Source organism: Erpetoichthys calabaricus, chromosome 5 (genome assembly GCF_900747795.2).
Source record: "Erpetoichthys calabaricus chromosome 5, fErpCal1.3, whole genome shotgun sequence".
Classification (NCBI taxonomy): domain Eukaryota; kingdom Metazoa; phylum Chordata; class Cladistia; order Polypteriformes; family Polypteridae; genus Erpetoichthys; species Erpetoichthys calabaricus.
The window spans coordinates 21,300,342-21,321,571 of record NC_041398.2 but is presented as its reverse complement, the minus strand read 5'-3'; the positions used below and the strand labels follow the sequence as shown (position 1 = coordinate 21,321,571).

The 21,230-nt window shown below is 43.1% G+C and overlaps 1 protein-coding gene across 1 annotated transcript in view; it reads right to left on the bottom strand.

The window, feature by feature from the left end:
- LOC114644370 (zinc finger protein 91-like) overlaps positions 1-20,157 on the bottom strand; it is a 62,982-nt gene extending 42,825 nt beyond the window's left edge. Inside the window, exons 1-3 of the mRNA XM_051927791.1 lie at positions 19,824-20,157; positions 9,901-10,407; positions 2,573-3,726 (exon numbers count right to left, since the gene is read on the bottom strand). Of these exons, the coding sequence (XP_051783751.1) occupies positions 2,573-3,726; positions 9,901-10,282 (1,536 nt within the window). The 5' untranslated portion in view covers positions 10,283-10,407; positions 19,824-20,157. The remainder of the gene's footprint in view (positions 1-2,572; positions 3,727-9,900; positions 10,408-19,823) is intronic.
- Positions 20,158-21,230: the final 1,073 nt, after the last annotated feature.

Below are 21,230 nucleotides of genomic sequence, written 5' to 3'. Positions count from 1 at the left end.
AATGCACCTTCTCATTTTTTTTACTCTAATTGGCTTTTGCACTACTGACTATTGCACATTGTACACAGGTCTACTTTACAAGTTCTAATGTTATTTATCTCATATGTTATCTATACTAATAAAAGGCAAAGCCCTCACTGACTGACTGACTGACTCACTCATCACTAATTCTCCAACTTCCCGTGTAGGAAGAAGGCTGAAATTTGGCAGGCTCATTCCTTACAGCTTACTTACAAAAGTTAGGCAGGTTTCATTTCGAAATTCTACGCAAAATGGTCATAACTGGAACCTATTTTTTGTCCATATACTCTAATGGAGGAGGCGAAGTCACGTATCGCGTCATCACATATTACGCCTCCTACGTAATCATGTGAAGTGAAAACAAGGAAGAGATTTACAGCACGAGTCAAACGCGGGAATGAAGGTAAATGACATTAATTGTTGAGTGTCTTTTAATACTGTGTAATTGTTGAGTGTCTTTTAATACTTTGTAAGCATACATATTAACAGATGTGCAATTAAGCGTGTGCATTTACGGGGTGATTTCTCAGGCTTAAAGCTCGAAGTGATCACTCGAGTGAAGGCAGCTTCACAAAAAAACAGATCCTTAACAAACTGTTATTGGTATATTTTCCCTCAATTTTAAAAGGTTTTCTTTTCTTCTTAATAAAAATTTAAAAGCAGAACTTCACCGGTGCAAACCGCGGGGATTTGAGCGACTGACACATACAGACATATTCATGAGTGCAGGTACTTCGGAAAGAAAGCACCGTGTAAACCTAAAGTTTAAATTAAGTTCATAGACCTACAAAAGGTTGCCATTGATTTCAGGCAAGATTGCTTTTCTCCTGTACAACTATACGTTGCATTCTCAAGAGTGTGCTTGCATAACTTGGTCATATTACAACCGGAGTGCTGAACTGACAACGTGATATACAAACAGAACAATCGTAAAAACAGGATTAAATAAAAAGACTGCTTCCGTTGGCAAAGCAATGAAAAAGGAAGACCTTATATGACGTTCGTTTATAAAAAAGCGGAGAGGCTGTGTGAAGTCAGTTTCACAAAAAAACAGATCCTTAACAAATTGTTATTGGTATATTTTCACTCAATTTAAAAAGGTTTTCTTCTTAATAAAAATTTAAAAGCAATACTTCGCCGCTGCAAAGCACGGGGATGTATATATATAGATAGATAGAGATATATATGTATGTATATAGATAGATAGATAGATAGATAGATAGATAGATAGATAGATAGATAGATAGATAGATAGATAGATAGATAGATAGATAGATAGATAGATAGATAGATAGATAGATAGATGTGTATGTATGTGGATATGTATATATGTGTATATATATATGTAGATATGTAAATATGTATATGTATATATATGTGTCTGTATGTGTATATAGGAGTGTGTACACCTGATGAGCCCAGAATGAGGGCGAAACACGTGTCGTGTACTCTTTATATTTATTTGACAGTAAACTATTTCAACCATTCTATGATCTGCTCCTCATAAACTGAGGGCACCGTGGCGGATGTTAGCAGATTGCTGGCCAACCACAAGCATTACCTGGTAGGTAACCACCCATACAATCAGATTGTGACACAGACTTCGAATGCCATGAATATATATATATATATATATATATATATATATATATATATATATATATATATATATATATATGTGTGTATGTATGTATGTGTATATATATGTTGATATATGTATATATATGTGGATGTGTATATGTATATATATATGTATATATGTAGATATGTATATATAAGTATATATGTTTATGTATATATATGTTTACATAACCTCTTTAACACACTACTTCTCCGCTGCGAAGCGTAGGTATTTTGCTAGTACTTTATACTTTTTATATTTTATTAACTACGAAGTTGAGAGAGAAACAGTATTCCGATTCTCCTGTATGTTCTGCACATATAGTGAATTGACAATATAAGGCTATTTGATTGGATTTGATTTGATTTGATCACCTAACCAGACAGTGTTCAGAAGCCATTTAGAAGGTTAACAGAATGTCAGGTTATATAGCACCTTGACGTGTGGAGTACAAGCTTTATAACACACTGGTGAGGCCTCATCTGGAGTAATGGGTGCAGTTTTGGTCTCCAAACTATACAGTAAAGACATAGCAGCACTAGAAAAGGTCCAGAGAAGAGAGGCTAAGCTGATTCCGGAGGGTAAGAAGTACGAGCTACAGGAGGAGACTGAAGTAGCTGAACCTTTATCAGTTTAAGCAGCGAATAAGAGGTGACAGAAGGGTTTAAAATTGTGAAAGGAATTAGTACAGTGGATCCCTGCTGTTACTTTAAAATTTATTCCATATCACAAAGTTAGCAACATGATGGGAAACTTAAGGGCAGATTTTGCATAAATATTAGAAGTTTTTTTTTTCTTCATGCAAAGAACCACAGACACATGTAATAAATGACCAAGTAGTATTGTAGAGAGAGCAGGGACGTAGGGACCTTCAAATCTCGACTTGAGGTTATTTTGGACAATCTCAATAAGCAATTGTTCTAATGTTCAATGAGATTTCGCGCCACTGTGAATTTTTGCGTGTTTCTGCAGATAACCGTTATTGGAGAATCTTTTGCCACAATCAGAACAACAATATGGCTTCTCTTCAGTATGAATTTGAGTGTGCAGCCGAAGACTGTTACTGTAGCGAAATCGTTTTCCACATTCGCAGCACCAATAAGGTTTTTCCCGACTGTGAATTCTCCTGTGGCTGCGGAGAGCACTGCAGTCAGAGAACCGTTTGCCACATTCAGAACAGCAATACGGCTTCTCTCCAGTATGAATCCGCGTGTGCTTCTGAAGACTGCTACTGTAGGAGAATTGTTTGCCACATTCAGAACAGGTATAGGGCTTCTCACCTGTATGAATTCTTTCATGCTTACGAAGAGTGCTACTGTCTAAAAATCGCTTACCACATTCAGGGCAACAATAAAGTTTCTCACCAGTGTGAATTCTCATATGGCACTTCAGATGGCTTATTTGCAAAAATCTTTTCCCACATTCAACACAACAGTAAGGTTTCTCTCCAGTATGAATTCTAGTGTGGCTTTGAAGTTGGCTTATTTGTGAAAATCTTTTCCCACATTCAATACAGCAATAAGGCTTTTCTCCCGTGTGGATTTTTGCATGGGTCTGTAGGCTGCAGTTGTGGGAGAAACGTTTGCCACACTCAGAGCAGCAAAAAGGTTTTTCTCCCGTGTGAACTCTCGAGTGGCTCTTCAGATTGCTTATCTGTGAGAATCGTTTTCCACATTCTTGACAGCAATGGGGTTTCTCTCCTGTGTGAATTCTTTTGTGCAAGTTAAGATTTCTGATGCATGAAAATAGTTTGCCACATTCTTCACAGGGATGTGGCTTCTGTTTTGTATGAATCCACTTATTTTCACAATCAGATTTTTTTTTCAAAGTTTTTCCATCCCCTTGCTCTGCATATAAAGCCTCTGGATTTGTGTTAAGCACTTCTTGCTGATCAATGTTGATGACTTCTCCCTGTGTAAGTCTGGTAGCAGGAACAGAACTGCACTGCTGAGAGGCTGAGGTCACATTCTTTGATCCCCTTGTAGATTTCTTCATCTTGTCCTTGTCCCGTTTCTGTTGCAGTCTGCAGTTCCATGACTGCTGAGCAAATGAAGATGGGGAAACGCTACCATTGTCGTGGAAATCTGAAATAACACAAACGGTTTAAAATTTTAAAGAGATTGAAAACGGACAGGTGGCAACCCTAATTGGTTTTGCTACCTCACTCTGTAATTCCATTCTTTCTTTGCCCACAGAGTGTGTGGACTTTACATGTTCTCCCAGTATCTGTTCATTTCCTCCCACACATGCGCCTGCTGTGTTAATCACCGCCTGGTGTGCTCGAGTGTGGATGCATGTGGCAGTCTGCCCTGCAATGGATTGGCATCCACTTTCAGGTTGATGTCTGCCTTATCTCTAAAAGCTGCTCACAACTCCAGGTTAAGAAAATGGACCCATGGATTACAGCAAAGTGGAGCTAATGAATTGCGGTGGTGGGCCGAACTCTAGTTCAAGCGCCTTCACGTCCAGTTGTCACGAGTGACCCCCCCCCTCACATCTTTATTATTTTCACTGGCTTGTACTAGGGCTGTCAAATTAGCCTAGAAATAAAGTTTGAATATCAAAATTAAAAATATGTAAATATTCAAAGGGGCAGCACGGTGGCACAGTGGTAGCGCTGCTGCCTTGCAGTAAGGAGACCTGGGTTCACTTCCCGGGTCCTCCCTGCATGAAGTTTGCATGTTCTCCCCGTGTCTGCATTTGTCCTTAGTGTGTGCTTGGTGTGTGGGTGTGTGCCCTGCGGTGGGCTGGCACCCTGCCCAGGATTTATTCCTGCCTTGTGCCCTGTGCTGGCTGGGATTGGCTCTAGCAGACCTCTGTGACTCTGTGACTAAATATTCAAATATTTTCTAATCTGGGTAAATGATTCTGGGCATATCATGCACATTTGAATGAACTTTAATTAATACTTTATCATGGTGATGGCCACAGAAAGAACGAACACCAAGGGCAAAAAATATTCTAGTGGTACTTGGGCAACTGTTATTTAAATATAGGAGCCATCAAAATCCAGAGTATTTCCATCCATCCATCCATTTTCCAACCCGCTGAATCCGAACACAGGGTCACGGGGGTCTGCTGGAGCCAATCCCAGCCAACACGGGGCGCAAGGCAGGGAACCAATCCCGGGCAGGGCGCCAACCCACTGCAGGACACACACACAAACACCCACACACCAAGCACACACTAGGGCCAATTTAGAATCGCCAATCGACCTAACCTGCATGTCTTTGGACTGTGGGAGGAAACCGGAGCGCCCGGAGGAAACCCACGCAGACACGGGGGGAACATGCAAACTCCACGCAGGGAGGACCTGGGAAGCGAACCCAGGTCACCTTACTGCGAGGCAGCAGCGCTACCACTGCACCACCGTGCTGCCCATCCTGAGTATTTGCACCGCCATACTGTCTTCAGTGACACCTGGGCACAAAACATCAGCCTTACAAGTCATGCATGCTGGCAACGTGCTCCTCGACATTATCATCAATGCTTTTATTTATTTATTTTTTTACTCGCAAAACAAGAAGCCCTCAAGACAATGTGACGTGGGTCCCGTTTCTAGAACTTCTCTAGAATATGCTGCACATATTGTGACATGTCTTGTAATTGCATGGACTGATGTGGAAAATGGAAAGCAGGGGTGGGGGGGGAGGCACGGGGGGCATCACAGGGCACCTTTCTGAGAGAAGGAGAGAGAGAGAGAGAGAGAGAGAGAGAGAGAGAGAGAGAGAGAGAGAGAGAGAGAGAGAGAGTGGAGAGACAGAGCTCAGGAATGAGTGGCAGTGCTTCTGCAGTAAGCAGGCAGAGCGGTTTATGAACAAGAGGAATGTGAGGTGGGCAGGCTGAGCGCAGCAAGAGAAGTAATGCTAATAATGATATTGTCATTGCTCACGTACAATCAAACGGAGTTATCGCATACCCCTTGGGGTCCGAGTGCAGGGTCAGCTAATGTACAGAGCCCCTGGAGCAATTAAGGGCCTTCCTCAAGGGCTCAAAGGAGCAGAATCCCTTCTGACAGTAACGGGATTCAAACCGGCAACCTTCCAGATACCAGCACAGACCCTTACCCTCAGAGCTACCACTCTGCCAACATTTTGTATTTTTCCACTTCTGGAAGACTGTGTTAAGGATATACCTCACTGACAATATACCCAACAGAGTGGGCGAGAGAGACTGATGGAATATTTGATTCATTGGAAAGTGTCCAACGCGCAAGCGGCAATACACCATTCATAGAGCAGCATTCCGAATAAGAAGCACCCGGAAAAGCCAGATCGTCACAGTATCATTCGGGATCTGCAAAATCCTGTCTATTAGAGATGCATCAACATTTTAATAAAGGTGGCCTGCATAGTTTTCATTACGCCTCGTTGTTTTCGCATTATGGGTCAAACCAGCAGCCACGCAAGACGGTGGCTTATTGTGGGACAACACGTGTTTGGTAACAAAGCTCTTTAAAGTTGGGGTCTTAAAGTTTGTAACAAAAGGAAAAAAATCAGAATTGTGACCGGTACTTAACATTTGCTTAATTCAGTAGGTCTTAGCATTAAACAGCAGTCGGAGATCCCTGGTTTAAGATCAAACGGGACAGAATCAGAGAGGGTGCAGGAGAAAAAACTGCTCTGAGTACACTTGTTGAACAACGTGCTGGGCAGCGGGACAGGTAAAAATAAAATTACATTGTAGAGGGGTCTGGCTGTACGTCCTACTAATTAATATGACAAGTTAACTGTTCAAAATTTAAAAAGGCTGACCGTGGAAGTGAAGGCGTGAAAACAGATCAGTGAAAGATTGCAGCTAGATGTGAGACTCAGTGCGGGTAAAACAAACTCCTGCTTTTTCACAATCAAGTCAAGTTGGGGAGCATGCATGCGTACAGTGTGTTGCTGCACCCACTACATGACGAAACAACTCGGGATCCCGGTTGGCAACCCCCCCGGCAGACATCCGGTCCGGTCCCACCTTCCGGATATGACCCTCTAGCTGCCGCAGCCAGGTGTTATGTGGGCGACCCCTTGGTCTGGTCCAGCTACACGGGTCCCCAAGAATGAGGATCTTATGAGCCGGATCATCCTCGGGGGAAACGCGCCACATGGCCGTAGTGCCGTAACTGACGCTCCCTCACAATGCAGGTCATGTGCCTCATTCGGGACTCTGTGAGCAACACAAAGTCAAACCAGCAGGACACAACGATTCTCTGAAGAGACACAAGGAGTCCAGTCTTCATCTCGGGTCACTGGATAGCGTCCATGTCTCAGAAACAGGGGGCACCAGGACTCTAAAGACTTGGACCTTCATCCTTTTATAGAGATATTGGGAGTGACACACACCCCTTACCAGTGACCTCATAGCCAATCCGTCTACTGACTTCACAGGAAGAGTCACCAGAGACATGAATGTCACTGCTGAGGAAAGTAAACCTCTCGATGAGGTCGACACTCTCTCCGCGGACTGACACACTGCTGATGGCCGGGCCCAAGAGGTCACTAAAGGCCTGGATCTTTGTTTTTATCACAAGCCCAGATCCTCAGACTCCTCACTCAGTCTTTCGAGAGCCCTGATCAGAGCCTCCATTGACTTTGCAAAGATCACAGCAAAGTCAAGATCAGTGGATTTTTCTTCACCAACAGCTGCCTCATAGCCACTGGACCCCACAACCTTGCCTAACAACCAATCCATGCAAGCATTGAACAGAGTAGGAGCAAGAACACATCCCTGAAAAGCCCCAGAATCAACTGGGAAAAATGCAGAGCAGTACTTCCACTCTGCACAACACTCACAATACCTGTGTAGAGGCCAGCCATGGTATCCAACAACTTTGAGGGGATCCCGTGAAGTCTCAGGATGTCCTACAGGGCACCTCGATCAAATGAGTCAAACGCTTTACGAAAATCGACTACTCACTCAGACTCTTGAGCGTCCCAATCAGAGCCTCCATTGACTCCACGAAGATCACAGCATCGTCAGCACAGTCAAGATCTGTGAATCTTACATAACAGACAGATGCCCCACAGCTGCTGGACCCCATGACCGTGCCCACCACCCAGTCCATGCAAGCGCTAAACAGAGTAGCAGCAAAAACACACCCCTGACGAACCCCAGAATCAACTGGGAAAAACACAGAGGGTCTGTCTCCACTCTGCACAGCACTCACAGTACCAGTGTACAGGCTGGCCATGATATCCGGCAACCTTGAGGGGATCCCGCGAACCCTCAGGATGTCCCGCAGGGCACCTCGATCAACTGAGTCCAACTCTTTACGAAAATTAACAAAGGCTGCAAAGAAACTCTGCCGATATTTGCGTTTGCGCTCCATGAGGACCTTCAGTGCCAGGATGTGGTCGATGGTAGACTTCTTAGGCGTAAAACCAGACTGTTCTGGTCGCTGATAGGTGAGCAAGTGATCACGGATCCTATTGAGGACGACCCCCTGGCACCGAGAGCAGTGTTATCCCCCTGTAGTTGCTGCAATCCAGGCAATCACCCTTCCCTTTGCAGATAGGGACGACAAGTCCCATTATCCAGTCAGCTGGGATGATGACAGTCTCCCAGATTGAAGCAAGAACTGCTTGCAATGCCAGGAGGACAGACTTACCTCCTGCCTGGAGAAGTTCACCCCGGATACCACAGATCCCTGCAACCTCCCCTACCCTCAGCTGGTTCAATCTCAGTGAGATGGGGGTATGGGGGTGTTTCACAGCTAATTGGAGGATCAGCCTCAAGGACCGTGTAGACCCAGAGATGTCCAACATCCTTTTCACAATCAAGCATTCCAAGTTTTTGCCTTTGAATAAGATCGTTTAAAAATTAATTCCAACACAGACCGTCAATCTGACAGCCCTAGCACTTACTAAGTCTTGTGTTCTCACTTTTCCTCTCATTTCTTTCATGCTGTACCTCACAGTCTTTAACAGGGCCCTGCAGCGGACTCAAGGCCAGAGCTTTGTGTTAAACCTCACGGTTACCTCCACCGCAATGCATTGTGGAGTCACAGACATTGCACTGTCATCAAACTTCAACACTGAACACGCTAACTGAGGCCTGTAGAGTCTGAGGTGGAGCTCATGGGGTTGTGGCAGTTTCTCTGAGAATTGCACCTAGGGGTGAATTTGCTGGGACGTCCACTCTTGGCAAGTCTCTTGAATGTTTCCCACTTGTGAATATAGTCTTTCTGACTGTAGAGTGAAGGACGTCAAATTGTTTGATTGATTGATTGATTGACAAATTGATGGGCAGCCACAATTGTTTTTCTGTGATTACGGCTGTTGTCTTTCCTCCTTGGCGTTGTGTTAACACAGATCAGCAAACTACCAAAACATCTGCTTTTATCGAGGGGGTCCCACTTGCTGATGATCAATTAATCGAGTGCATTTGATGAGCAGCACCTGGCTGATACTCACCCGCTTAATTCCTATGCAATTTAAGAGCGGAGTGGTGGCGCTGGTATCCCGAAGGTTGCCGGTTCGAATCCCTGTCACTGCCAAAAGAGATCCTACTCTGCTGGGCCCTTAACCTTAAATTGCTCCAGGGGTGCTGTACAATGACTGACCCTGCGCTCTGACCCCAAGGGGTATGCGAAAACTAACAAATTCCTAATACAAGAAATTGTATAAGGCGAAATAAAGAACAAAAAAAAGTAGCAAGGGGGCAATTAATTTTTCACACACTGCTTTTTAATTTTGGCTTAGTTGTTGTAACAAATCATGACACGGTGTAATACATCACGTGTTGTTTTTCATCTGAGGTTGTACTGACCTCAGTTTAAGGCCAGATGATTTTTTATTATGTCCCAATGCATCAAACCTTGGAACTGAAAGAGGGTGCACTTTCTTTTTCACATGACTGTTCTTTGGCAGAAAAATAAATCCTGTAACTTTACTGCTCAGACGTAATGATTCTGAGTGGATTTTTGTGCACATTTGATCCTTTTGCCTCGTCACATTTGAAGAAATGTGGATTTTTGAGCACCTCGATAAACAGCAAAATATTCTCTTGCAATACACACTCAGTGTTATGTGGTGAAAGTCGGATGTTGGAGACTTCAGCCCTTTTGCGGTTTACACAAACGTTTTTAAATATATTATTTGCTAGGTCAGCTGTGCTTACACATCATGCATCTGAGCAGCTGCTCGATATCTCAACGCGATCAGACATGAATCCCGCTCTCCATTCTGTCCCCTAAAAATGTCAAGATAACCCCCCGATAGAATATACTGTTATCTTTTTCACTTTTGCTTATGTTTAATCACATTACTTACTTATTCCAACACTCCTAGATAACGGCTCTTCTTCCTCCGCTCCTCTCTCGTTGCCTTCGGTGATTTTCTCTTCACCCTCGGGAATCTCAGATTTCACTGCCTCATGATGAGTGAACCAGGGCCGTGAACTGGGGGGAGATTCTTGTTTGAAAATATTCCCAGTTTTGCACTCCTGCCATTCAGGACCCCCTGAGAAATTGTTCACATCTTCCACTTTAATGTCCACAAACTCCTCCTTGGACTCCTCCTCTTCAAACACGGAACTCCTTCCTTCCCAGTCCTCTATCTTCACACGCCAATCTCCTGGTGGCCCCCACTCACAGTCCTCCTTTTTAATGTGTGCCAGTCTCTCGTCCACACCATCCTCTTTGGTTGAGGCCATGCTCCGTGTTAAACTCTTCTCTCACAAGTGTCTGCTCTTCTCTTCTAAGTTTTTCTTCTCGGTCTGGAGGCCATTTGACGCCTCATTACATGGCTACGTCAGCTGGCAAGGAGGCTCCTTATTACCTGTCAAGATAAAAGCAATAGAATTTCTTCATAAATTCAACAAAAATAATTTCAAGATTTACTAAAAACATTAAACTAACAACTCGATTTTTGTAAGAGATTTGAAATACTGTGAACCCTCGGTGTTAGTCGAAGAACCTCTCAGCAGACATGGAGTGAAATCCCACTTCCTATGATCATGACAAATCCAAGATGAGGGAAAAGGGAAATGTTTTAATATGTGTGCTCCTTTCATGAGTTTGAAGCACTTCAGCTCTAGTCAAGGCTGCCCAAACACAACAGTAAGGCCCTCTCCACACGGACGTCTGAACTGAGCGTTTATCTGTCTTCTGTAGCATCAGGTGACGGCTGGAAGGGTGCTTGGTGTGACATCTGGACAGAGGAAGGAGGACAAGGAAATCTGGTGGTAGACTGGGAAAGTACAGGAGAGTATACAGAGGAAGAGGATGGTGAAGTAGAAGTGGGATAGTCAGAGAGATGCAGAAAGTAGACAAGAGTACAAGGAGATAAGGCACAAGGTGAAGAGAGAGGTGGTGAAGGCTAAAGAAAAGGCGTATGATGAGTTGTATGAGAGGTTGGACACTAAGGAGGGAGAAAAGGACCGGTGGGCTAAACAGAGGGGCCAAGCTGGGAAAGATGTGCAGCAGGTTAGGGTGATAAAGGATAAAGATGGAAACAAGTGAGGAGAGTGTGGTGAGTGGATGGAAAGAGTTCTGTGAGAGGCTGATGAATGAAGAGAACGAGAGAAAGAAGAGGTTGGATGATGTGGAGATAGTGAATCAGGAAGTGCAATGGATTAGCAAGGAGGAAGCAAGGACAGCAAGGAAGAGGATGAAGAATGGAAAGGCCGTTGGTCCAGATGACAAACCTGTGGAAGCATGGAGGTGTTCAGGAGAGATGGCAGTGGAGTTTTTAACCAGAATGTTTAATGGAATCTTGGTAAGTGAGACGATGCCTGAGGAGTGAAGAAGAAGTGTACTGGTGCCGATATTTAAGAATAAGGGGGATGCGCAGGACTGCAGTAACTACAGGGGGATAAAATTGATGAGCCACAGCATGAAGTTATGGGAAAGAGTAGTGGAAACTCAGTTTAGAAGTGAGGTGATGATTAGTGAGCAGCAGGATGGTTTCATGCCAAGAAAGACCACCACAGATGTGATGTTTGCTCTGAGGGTGTTGATGGAGAAGTTTAGAGAAGGCCAGAAGGAGTTGCATTGACAGGGTGAGGAGAGAGGAGCTGTGGTATTGTATAAGGAAGTCGGGAGTGGCAGAGAAGTACGTAAGAGTTGTACACGATATGTACGAGGGAAGTGTGACCATGGTGAGGTCTGTGGTGGGAGTGACGGAGGTGGGATTACATCAGGGATCGGCTCTGAGCCCTTTCTTATTTGCAATTGGTGATGGACAGGCTGACAGATGAGATTAGACAGGAGTCCCCGGGGACTGTGATGTTTGCTGATGACATTCTGATCTGTAACGATAGTAGGGAGCATGTTGAGGAGACTCTGGAGAGGTGGAGATATGAGAGGAGAGGAATGAAGGTCAGTAGGAACACCAAGACAGAATACATGTGTGTGAATGAGAGGGAGGTCAGTGGAATGGTGAGGATGAAGAAAGTAGAGTTGGTGAAGGTGGGTGAGTTTAACATCGGAGCCATAAACAGACAAATAACAATTACTAAAACACAGCAAATGGGTTTGTTTCATCCTCAGTCATGTTTCTCACATGAATATTACTAGAAGACAAGAAAAAAAAAGTGGAAAGCAAACCTATTGTTAATAAAACAATAATTATCATTCCAAATTATGGTGACTATGTATAGCTTGCTGCTTAGCCAATCATATCAGTCAGCAGGCTGAGGATGCTGATATCTCTACAGCAAGATGAGAAAAGTGCTATATAAATGTAATGAATTATTATTATTATTATTATTATTATTATGAATAGGAAATCTCAGCAGAGCATCCATGTGTACATACAGAGTGAAGTGCATCACATCCTCCATGTAAACATGGAAGATTGTGGGTTCGCTTCCCGGTTCCTTCCTGTGTGGATAGCACTGTGAGTACTGAGAAAAGCGCTATATAAATGTAATAAATTATTATTATTATTATTATTATTATTATTATCAACGGCTCCTCCTTTCCACTCTTAAGATAATTTGAGGGGGCATCTCACATAATTACAAATGCTGAAGCTAAATACCCGGGGTGTCAAGTCTGAACAGGGGAACTTACCATTCTGAGAGTGGCTGCTGGGACAAGTCTTCATTTGAAACTGTGGATGTGCAACCCATTCACCTTTGGTTTCTTTAGGTCCATGGTGTTCAAACTTTTTTGAACAAGTACCACTCCGCGAGGACCAGTAAACTGAAGTACCACTGTCAATGAATCGTTAATTTACGCCCGTGTTGTTTTGAAGAAAACGTCACTATAATGACTATAATTATGACGTTAAAGTGATATTAAACTAATTAAGGAAATGGGTGCCAGCGCTAATAAAAGCCGGCTTGGAGTCTTCCACGCATTTACAGTAGTATACTTATACTATATATGATTATATGCAACATATTGGCATTCTAGCAACATTAATTCGTGGAAAATTAAGGACCACACGAGTACCACTTGGCATGACTTGAAGTACCACCACAGTTTCAAAAATCGTGGCTTTAGGTTATGTAATTACAGGGCAAATTGGAGCTCATCATCATCATCATCAAAGATTTTAACGATCCTTGGCCCTGCTGATTTGCTCGTATGAGTAACCCGTGGAACTGAAATCACTCAGGTCTTGGACCAAAAATGAAGGAGATTTAAGCTGACAAAATCTGAACTTTTTTTGCTTGGCTACATCTCCCTAAACATAAGTTGCACAGAAATTGTTTTCAAGTGCTTTTCCCACTCCATATTTTGTGTAAATACTCTGCTATCCCCAAAATGAAAAATGACCATGTTATGAGCGAGTATAATATTACAAATTGAATAGCAAATACAACTCTATTTTGAAATTAGTCCATTCTGTCACTAAACGTAGCTTAAAGTGTCATGGACATCACCAGAAAAGGTGCTCTTTGGTTTTTGAGTCGTTGCTGAGCCACCATTGCTGATAGGGGGTGTCACATGGTGTCATGTGTATCATAGCAGCCATATTGACATGAACTAGTATTGTCAGTAATGACATGAATGAAGGTTGCAATTATACTACGCTGGAATCGAACAGAAGCTTCATCGATGTCATTAGTGACACCTGTGCCTGCCATAGTGTTTCAGTGATAAAGGGGGCTAATAAGCGCGTACATCAAAATTACATTTCAGTTGCAACATAAAAGTTTCACTCCTTACAAACTTTTTTCAAGCAATGATGCCAGTTTAATTATTCTAATTGTGAATGATGTTGAACAATATTTAATGTAAAGTTCATGTTGTAGATAATTGATTTATAATGGGTTACATAACTTATCTAAAATGTGATGTATATAGTAAATTTACATGTTACAATTTGTTATTGTTAAGTGACTTTAAGATAGGCGGCACAGTAATGCAGTGGGTAGCGCTGCTGCCTTGCAGTTGGGAGACCTGGGGACCTGGGTTCACTTCCCGGGTCCTCCCTGCATGGAGTTTGCATGTTCTCCCCGTGTCTGTGTGGGTTTCCTCCCACAGTCCAAAGACATGCAGGTTAGGTGGATTGGCGATTCTAAATTGGCCCTAGTGTGTGCTTGGTGTGTGGGTGTGTCCTGCGGTGGGTTGGCACCCTGCCCGGGATTGGTTCCTGCCTTGTGCCCTGTGTTGGCTGGGATTGGCTCCAGCAGACCCCCGTGACCCTGTGTTCGGATTCAGCGGGTTGGAAAATGGATGGATGGATGGACTTTAAGATAATACAGAATCTCGTAAAAGTAAGTACACCCCTGACATTTTTGTAAATATTTTATTCTATCTTTTCATGGGACAACACTGAAGATCTGACACGTTGCTCCAATGTACAGTAGTCCATGTACAGATTGTGTAAATTTGCTGTCCCCTCAAAATAACTCAACACACAGCCATTAATGTCTAACAACAAAAGTGAGTACACCCCTAAGTGAAAAATGTCCAAATTGTGCCCAATCAGCCATGTTCCCTCCCCGGTGTCATGTGACTCGTTGGTGTTACAAGGTCTCAGGTGTGTTACATTTGCTGTTATCGCTCTCACACTCTCTCATACTGGTCACTGGAAGTTCAACATGGCACCTCATGGCAAAGAACTCTCTGAGGATCTGAAAACAAGAATTGTGGCTCTACATAAAGATGGCCAAGGCGATAAGAAGATTGGCAACACCCTGAAACTGAGCTGCAGCACGGTGGCCAAGACCATACAGCGACAGGTTTAACAGGACAGGCTCCACTCAGAACAAGCCTCGCCACGGTCGACCAAAGAAGTTGAGTGCCCGTGCTCAGCGTCACATCCAGAGGTGGTCTTTTGAAAACAGGCGTATGAGTGCTGCCAGTATTGCTGCGGGCGGGCGGGGGGGGGGGGGGGGGGGGGGGGGGGGGTCAGCCTGGCAGTGCTCAGACCATACGCCCGCCGCACACGGCATCACATTGGTCTGCATGGCTGTCGTCCCAGAAGGAAGCCTCTTCTAAAGATGATGCACAAGAAAGACAAGCAGACTAAGGACATGGATTACTGGAACTGATGAGACCAAGATAAACTTCTTTGGTTCAGATGGTGTCAAGCGTGTGTGGCGGCAACCAGGAGAGGAGTACAAAGACAAGTGTGTCTTACCTACAGTCCAGCATGGTGGTGGGAGTGTCCTGGTTTGGGGCTGCATGAGTGCATTGGGGGGCTACAGTTCATTGAGGGCACCATGAATGCCAACATGTCCTGTGACATACTGAAGCAGAGCATGATCCCCTCCCTGGGCCGCAGGGCAGTATTCCAACATGATAACGACCCCAAACACACCTCCAAGACCACCACTGCCTTGATAAAGAAACTGAGGGGAAAGGTGCTGGACTGGCCAAGCATGTCTGCAGACCTAAACCCTATTGAGCATCTGTGGGGCCTCCTCAAATGGAAGGTGGATGAATGAGCGCAAGGTCTCTAACATCCACCAGCTCTGTGATGTCGTCATGGAGGAGTGGAAGAGGATTCCAGTGGTGACCTGTGAAGCTCGTGTGAACTCCATGCCCAAGAGAGTTAAGGAAAATAATGGTGGGCACACAAAATATGGACACTTTGGGCACAATTTGGACATTTTTCACTTAGGGGTGTACTCACTTTTCTTGACATTAATGGCTGTGTGTTGAGTTATTTTGAGGGGACAGCAAATTTCCACAGTTATACAAGCTGTACACGGACTACTGTACATTGGAGCAAAGTGTCAGATCTTCAGTGTTGTCCCATGAAAAGATAGAATAAAATATTTACAAAAATGTGAGGGGTGTACTCACTTTGGTGAGATACTGCATGTACTGTATGTAAAGTAATGTGTCTCACGAGAACGCACTTAGGAGGTAACTGGAGAACATGAGAAAGACCTGCCCCATGGGCCACAGGAGGGCGGATGTCTCTCGCGAGGCTCTGCCATGTTGCAGTAAAGGTTTCAAACTATAAATGTCTGACGCTAAAACAGACCATCCAAGTGATTTAAGGACCTCTTTTCGTGACAAGCGGCCAACGAGGTGTTTAATTTGTAAAACGTCTTTTGCTTCATGTTTGCACTAAATGTTTTGTAATTCATCGTGTGAGTACGCGCAAGTTACTGCGTATTCGCTATCGTGTTTTGTACTGATTACTCACCATGTAGTTCTCAAGGCGTGACGGTGTGAGTAAGACGAGCCCAAGCAATAAACGTCCGTTTCAAAGAACCGACCCGTGTGTGTGTTGTTGTGAAGAGAGCTACTCTAATTAACAAAATTACATTGACATTTCTAAACTGGAGTTCCACAATACATGTGACATTCTCCACTCCTCTATATCTGAGCAACTCTCTCTTAACATATTTGGACAGGAATCATCAGTGCTGAAGAACATGGAGGATGGAGAGAACCAAAGAATTATTTACAGGAAAAAAAGATGCAAGCCTTCAGTAGAAGAAACGGAGCCTAAAGATGCCACGGATGCAGCTGCAAAATTTGAGGACAACCAAGACTGCGATGATGAAGAACAAAGGGAAGAGCGTTTAGCGCCCCTCGCACATTTACTTTTCACAACTCTAAAGATATGGAGACACTTCTCTCACATACAAGATACAAACTAGGACTTTGTGTTTTCACATCATTACCCACATGAAACAAAATAAAGTGTTGATGTCACAGGTTTTATATATTTTCACATATACTAGCTGTGTAAACCCGGGCTCCTAGAAACTATTGAAATCGTCGGGAAAAAAAATTGAAATGCAGAGTCGGCGGTTTTGTTTTGCGGACGTCCGCGCCGCCCCTCGTCTATCAGCGGCTAAGCAAGTTTCTCTCTCGTTTGCCTTTCCTCTGCACTTTCTTTCAGCTTCGTGCTGTAGCCTCGTACTTCGTTCTTCTTCCGACTCGTTAATCTGGGGTGGCTTTGCCGGCTCTTTGAGCTTCGTTGCTGTAGCGGCGCACTTCTGGGCCGGACAGACAGACACGTACTTCCACGCGTAGACATTTATATATAAGATACACAGATACAGTCGATCCTGTCGCTACCCGATTTGCGCGCGCATGCGCACAAAGACAACCCGAGCCGCGCGTGCATGCGCAGAACTTTACTATTACTATTACTATTTACTACCCGATCTGCGTTTTTCTACTTTGCGACACGAGTCCCCATCCGATTTGTCTCACACACGTGCTCTCTGCTTAATTAAAATTAATTTCACGACACTGCCCGATTTGTTCTGCGCATGTCTAATGTTTTACGACACACGTCACTCTTCAGGTTTGAATTGTACTTGCGAGTCATTTTTGTGCTATATTTATCTTGGTCTGTAGATAGATAGATAGATAGATAGATAGATAGATAGATAGATAGATAGATAGATAGATAGATAGATAGATAGATAGATAGATAGATAGATACTTTATTAATCCCAATTAAGTGGACTTCTCACTGGAAAAGATGGCAACTTTTGAATTTTCAATACGCGTGTGTATTGAAAGGCTACGTCATCACACATTTTACGGTGCTGCCCAATCTGTTTAACGCATGCGTGAACACTTTACAGCATGCTAGGCTTTCAATACACCTGCGCGTGCAGATCGGGTAGTGACAGACCCTCGATATACGACCGGCCTGACATGTTTACGACCAAAATTTTTGTTTTGAATTACGACCCGAATGCGGTCACGTGTATGCGCTCGTGCAATTGTTAACAAACAGCCGAGAGCGTTCGTAAGCGTCAGTCGGAGCCCAGATACATGTGTTTGTGGACATCATTTCGGTCAGTGCAGTGATTTATATAATTTGTTTTGATAATTGCTATCAAAATGGCCCCAAAAAAGCTAGAAAAGAAGCTAAGGAAGGAAGAGAAGGTAACGAAGGTAAAGAAAGCGATCACAATCAAAATGAAGAAGGAAATTGTGCGGAAATATGAGAGTGGCGTTCGTGTGACCGATCTCGCTAATATGTACAGAATGTCGAAATCCACCATCTTGTCAATTTTACAAAGAAAAGATTGGTATAAGGAAGCTAGTGTCGCTAAAGGCGTTACTCAAATTAGTAAGTGTGTTAGACGAGGTCGAAAAGCTATTATTGGTGTGGATAAACGAAAGGCAGATGGCAGGTTATAGCCTATATGAGTCTATAATTTGTGAAAAAGCTAGGGCTGTAAATGCAGATCTGTTAAAGGATAAGCCAGCAACAGGTGATAGTGCTGTAGGAGGTTCAGAATGCATTATGGGTATTTCCATTATTTCTTATGGGGAAAATTGTCTTGACTTACAACCAACTTGAGTTACAACCAGCCCTCGCGAACGAATTGAATTTGTAAGTCAAATATATACGGTGCATATAAGAAAACTGTTTATAAATCGTGAAAGTGTTACCATAGAACTGAAGTGCTGTTTGTGAAAAATGCGGCATACAGTATATTTTAAGTTTTATATATTTTTAATAAATACCAAAACAAACTCTAACATTAACTTAATAATAATAATAATGCATTTTATTTATAGGGGCACTTTACATTAGCAGTAAATATCAAAGTGCAACATAAAAAGTTTAAACAAAGGCAAAGCAAGATAAAACAACAATAATTATAGCATTATATAATTACTAGACATTAAGCCCGTTACAATAACAGGCGCTAGAAAAGTAGTCCATAAACATTAGTAGGAACAGTCTATATTAAATGGCAAGGGAACTTTTACCTCATTAAATTGTTTCCGTAAAATGCCTGTAATTTTCTTTGACAGTAATACTGGCTTTGCTGTCCGTGATATGCGTTTAATTTTCTGTCACAACAGTGGGCAATCAGCAAACTCTCCCCAGCAACTGATTTAATGTGCGCGAAAATAAATCTACTTTTAAAAGTCATTGTATTGTAATATCATGAAAATTCGTAAATTTAGGAAAACCCCTTCAACGACTGACACTTTCTACTTTCCCGGGCCAAGCTTCTTAATCGCAAATCTGACATCCTCAGAGTGAACACTTGCACAACAATGGGGAAGCTGGTCTCCGCGTTCTCAGTACCTGATTGGATTTCTCGTGTTTTATGTTTTAGGTCTTACCTCATTTACCGAAATCCGATTGGATCGGCCGCGCGATATTTTATAGGTCCCGCCCACTCTGTCTTGCGTGACACGTCAGGCGGCCTTTGAAGCATCTGCTTTGAAACAGCACACCCGTGCCCCGCGCATGCGCACTCACCAGAAGACACACATACGGATACTGGACTCACACAGGGGTTTTATTAAAGAGGATTATATTTTATTATATTACATCATAATTATAATTATTATATTGGACTGAGCATCTGCCTTTTTTTTTTTTTTTTTACATAAGTGTGACAATTGCGGTGGCCCAATGCTTTTTAACCCTTTACAGTGCCATTCAAACATCTCAGTGCACCCCATTCATTAGATATAAGAGTGTGCCAACTATTCCAGTCTTTTTGACTCAAGGTACCCACGTTGGGCTGAGAAAACTCAACTGAAACGTAACAAAAGCATCTGTTTTCATACAAAATTGTGACAACTGGGGTGATCCAACGCTTTTTAAAACCTTTACAGGTTTACCTTTAACCATCACAGTTAAACCTCATTCGTTAGATATGGAAGTGTGCCAGCTTTGCCAGTCCTTTTGACTGGGGTATCCACGTTGGGTCTGGGGAAAAAAAAAGCTCACCTGCAGCCTTGAGAAGGTTTGCACAAAAGCATCCGAATTAGTTGGCTGGAGTTGAATAAGTAGCCGACTTCAGCCTCGTCACTTTCACGCTCATTCTCTCGCTCCTTCCTTACCTCCCTCGCTCCAAATTCTCGGCCCCGGTCCTTCTGTCTTTCCAGATATTCCCAATTCGCTCTTTTGACTCACTGACGCTCCTCCTTTTTGTCTCTCGCTTCTCTGTTTCCGTTCACTATTGCGCCTCAAAGTTAAGACGGGCACCTCGAGGGGGAGACGAAGCCGCCACAGACCTCAGTGAAACAAAGAAAAACAAAACGAGTCATCAACGAGCGACTCAATGGAAAAGTGTTGGAAAAGCGAGATCCCAATCGGAGAAACACTGCCATCTAGCGCATGAAGGTAGGATTTTTTGTTGTTTGTGCTGGCTTCATTTTTCTCAATTCAGAAGACCCGTTTCTTTCGAGTAGCGCAACACAACTTAATATTAAGAGACGCTAAGGATTTTATTATACCTACTTAACGATTACATTTATCTAACTCTATATTTATTTTTCTAGTATCAGAATGTAGTTTAAGTTAATTTGTTTTGGTTTCAATAGATGTATTTTTCATATTTTCGATTCTTGTTTTCTATTTTTCACCTCTTCACGACCCCCTTTTTGTTACTTCGCGCCCCCCTAGGGGGCAGGTTGAGAACCACTGACCTAAGAGAAGGTTTATGGATGTGGTGAGAGAAGACATGCAGGTGATGGGGGTAACAGAACAAGATACAGAGGACAGAAAGGTATGGAAGAAGATGATCTGCTGTGACAACCCCTATCGCAGCGGTTCTCAAACTGTGGGGCGCACCCCCCGAAGTAACAAAAAAGGGGCCGCGGATATTGCCATATGTGGCGTAATTTCGCTATTCGTAGGGAAATTTTAAACTTGTAGCTGTGTATCGGCAGCAAAAAATATAGGAATAAATTTTATTGGGTTTTCAAAAAAATGTTAGGGGAGCGTGATTTAAACTGTTATGAAAACTCGGGTCGCAAATACTTAAAGGTTGAGAAACGCTGCCCTAACGGGAGCAGCCAAAAGAAAAGAAGAAGAAGAAGAAAAAGAAGAAGAAGAAGAAGAAGAAGAAATCGGACTCTGCAGTTGCATGAATAAAAAAAAATGAGTATGTTTGCAGGAAAAGTACCGCTTCCGATTAACGAAAAAAGCCTAAAAGTTGATCGAATTCTACGTTTTGTACTTAACACTTGTATGCACAATTTGGTTGACCTAAGTGAAAGCGTACTCAGGTTATCGTGTTTACACACACACATAATTCCAAAATGTTATTTTTGGACTCGGGGACGTCTAAAACATCGAGATTCATCAAAATCTCGACATCGAATTTTTGGACAATTACAATACTTTCTCCATACTTCATATACGAGAAAGTATAAAATAAAATCAACAGTTATGGAAATGAGAGCAGCAACAAGTTATGGAATTCAATAATGGGTTGAATTAACAAAAAGAATGGGTGTCTCATT